The sequence below is a fragment of the Mangifera indica genome, chromosome 8 (genome assembly GCF_011075055.1).
Source record: "Mangifera indica cultivar Alphonso chromosome 8, CATAS_Mindica_2.1, whole genome shotgun sequence".
Lineage (NCBI taxonomy): Eukaryota > Viridiplantae > Streptophyta > Magnoliopsida > Sapindales > Anacardiaceae > Mangifera > Mangifera indica.
The window spans coordinates 2,293,560-2,296,059 of NC_058144.1; the positions used below are offsets into that span (position 1 = coordinate 2,293,560).

At 35.0% G+C, this 2,500-nt stretch overlaps 1 protein-coding gene across 1 annotated transcript; it reads right to left on the bottom strand.

The window, feature by feature from the left end:
* Positions 1–1,222: 1,222 nt before the first annotated feature.
* Positions 1,223–2,126, bottom strand: LOC123222726. Its single transcript, XM_044645658.1, has one exon. It carries the CDS (start codon positions 1,924–1,926, stop codon positions 1,360–1,362), a length of 567 nt encoding a protein of 188 aa, XP_044501593.1. The 5' UTR covers positions 1,927–2,126; the 3' UTR covers positions 1,223–1,359.
* Positions 2,127–2,500: the final 374 nt, after the last annotated feature.

A 2,500-nucleotide genomic window follows, 5' to 3' on the forward strand; every position in this document is an offset into this window, starting at 1 on the left:
TGATCAAGATTTAAAAATTGTGTTCCATATGAATGTTTATGAAAACCAAAAGGCCAAAAGACTTGTTCCCACCTAAGAAATAGTAAAATCTCAAAATCTTACTCTTCAATTTTTTAAAATCTAAATGTCTATTTATGATTTAATTTTTTTTTAAATCTCAGATAAAATTAGAGATAAAACCAATATTTAATAAAAAAATTATCATATTTCCCCCTTCAAATTTAAAAATCTTATAATTTTCTTCGCCTAAAATTTGAAAAGTTACCCTTTCACCCCTAGATTTTTTTTCTCCTCCTCCTCCAAAGACAATCTCCTCTCCGATCGTTGGTCGGCTTCCCACTATCTTCAAGGTCGATTAATCTTATCTTTTTGGTGGTCAATTTTGTTGTAAGCAAATGAATCGTCTTCGTCCGACGAAGAGATGAAGTTATCTTTGTTTCTTTGATTGGATGAAGACAATTTGTCTTCATTCGACTAAAATTGGCCACCTTAGAATCGTCCAACTAGCTTAAGAGGAACCGTGCATGTCTTCGTCCAACAATTTTCTTTAGTTAATTGCCTTGGTTAATGAAATTAAATCTCAAGATCGACATCTCTAGAACAGCGTCCAATGAAATTGATCACCGAAGATGAAAGATTCGCCAACCTTGAAGTTGGTGGGAAGTTGACCGACAATTGAAGAGGAGATTTTTGTCAGAAGAGGAGAAAATAATCAAAAGGTAACTTTTCAAATTTTGGGTGTGGGAAATTATGAGATTTTTAAACTTAGAAAGGAAAATGTGATAAAACTTTAATTTTTTCATTTTTCATAAATAACGATTTTACCCTTAACTCTAACTGAGATTTTTAACAAAAATTGACTTATAGGTAAATGTTTGGGCTTTTGAAAATTGAAGAGTGAGACTTTGGATTCCACATTTCCTTGTGTAGGAACAAGTCTTTTGGCCAAGTGAAAATTAAACAAAAAACTTAATTAGGAAATAAGAGTAATGTTATATGTATCTATTTTTAATATACAAATATGTATACATAGATATGTATCATTATATGATTAAGTATTATTTTATCATTATTTTAAAATCACTCAATCGCATAATAATACATTGATATGTATACACATTTATGTATAAAAAATATGTATACATAGTTTTGCCAAGGAAATAAACATGATTATCTCAGTTATCAAGTCCAGAAAATGAAAAAACCTAAATACAGATACAAATTACTTGAATTCGCATGCAAAATTATTAATTACTAGACATTAAAGCTACTAATTTACTACATTAATCTTAAACAATGAAATTCAGTAGAAGCTAAATACAGATACAAATAAAAGATATATAATTTGGGTGCACAGCACTAAGTATCCACAACATGTTTATCTGACAGTCCCTTCCAACTACTAGACACACTCCACTGATCAGAATTGGCCACCGAAGAAGCCACAGCATTGCCACACTTAGCCACTGTCCTCACGCTCTCAATCAACGCTTCTGTTCGGGCCTCCTGTGCCAGTATCTCTGCCAACTGCTCTGGACTTATAACCAACTTAACCTTCCAAACCCCGCTGCTATTATACCTTGGCAGCACTTCAGACTCACTTCTCTTCAATATCTTTTGATTATCAAGTGACATGCGGTAGGGTGCCACTAAAGATGACGAAGAGGAGGATAGATTGGCGTTTTGTCTTGTGAACTTATCGTTGAGTGGCAGGAGATAATACAAGTTACCTGCGTGGAGCTCTTCGGTGTGTAGAAGAGGTTGAGAGAAGAAGTCACGTGTGCGATATATGGCGTGGCCAGGGAACTCGTTGGTTATGTTTTCAGCGGTGATGGGTGCGTAGAGCTCCATTATCCCCCCGTTTGAAGTAACCACTCTTATCATTTCTTCCATTTCTCCAAATCCTCTGAACACACAATTTCCCATCTTTTCTTTTTTTCAATTTTCTGGCTGTTGGGTATGTTGTTTTGAGGTGAAAAGATGACGATCAAGAACTAATATTTATGCCAGGTAGTCTTGATGCATTAATCGTTTGTCGGTCTGAGGTTTCTTGAGGGCTTCCTCAAGTCCTATCCAGCCGACACAGCCATTGCTGTAGTCTAAATCTCGTGATTTTTATACTTGTATGACCCTACCGTTTTGTCACTACAACGATGATCAACCATCAATGTGAAATTGACGATTCTTGACCGTTGATATAAGCCAAAATCAGAACGATTGAGAGTCGAATATGTTTAAAATATTTAGCAATGGACATAATTAGGCTGGGTATACCTAGGTCAACTTTGCGGTAAAAAATGTTGAAAAATTGACTGGATGTCTGGATGTCTGGATGTCGACCATCAGGGTTTTAATAGTCAATGGCTACATCATTTTTTACATTCTTTTTATCTTTTTATTTTACACGTGGAGCCCACTTTTTGTCTGATTTTTGCATTAAAAAACGAGAAGGTTTGGAGTTTAAGCTTTGTGGGTCTTTTTTGGCCGATTTGCGTGCCTA

Bases quoted from the DNA above. Each gene is read 5' to 3' on its own strand.
- LOC123222726 (XM_044645658.1), bottom strand. From the start codon at position 1,926: ATGGGAAATTGTGTGTTCAGAGGATTTGGAGAAATGGAAGAAATGATA.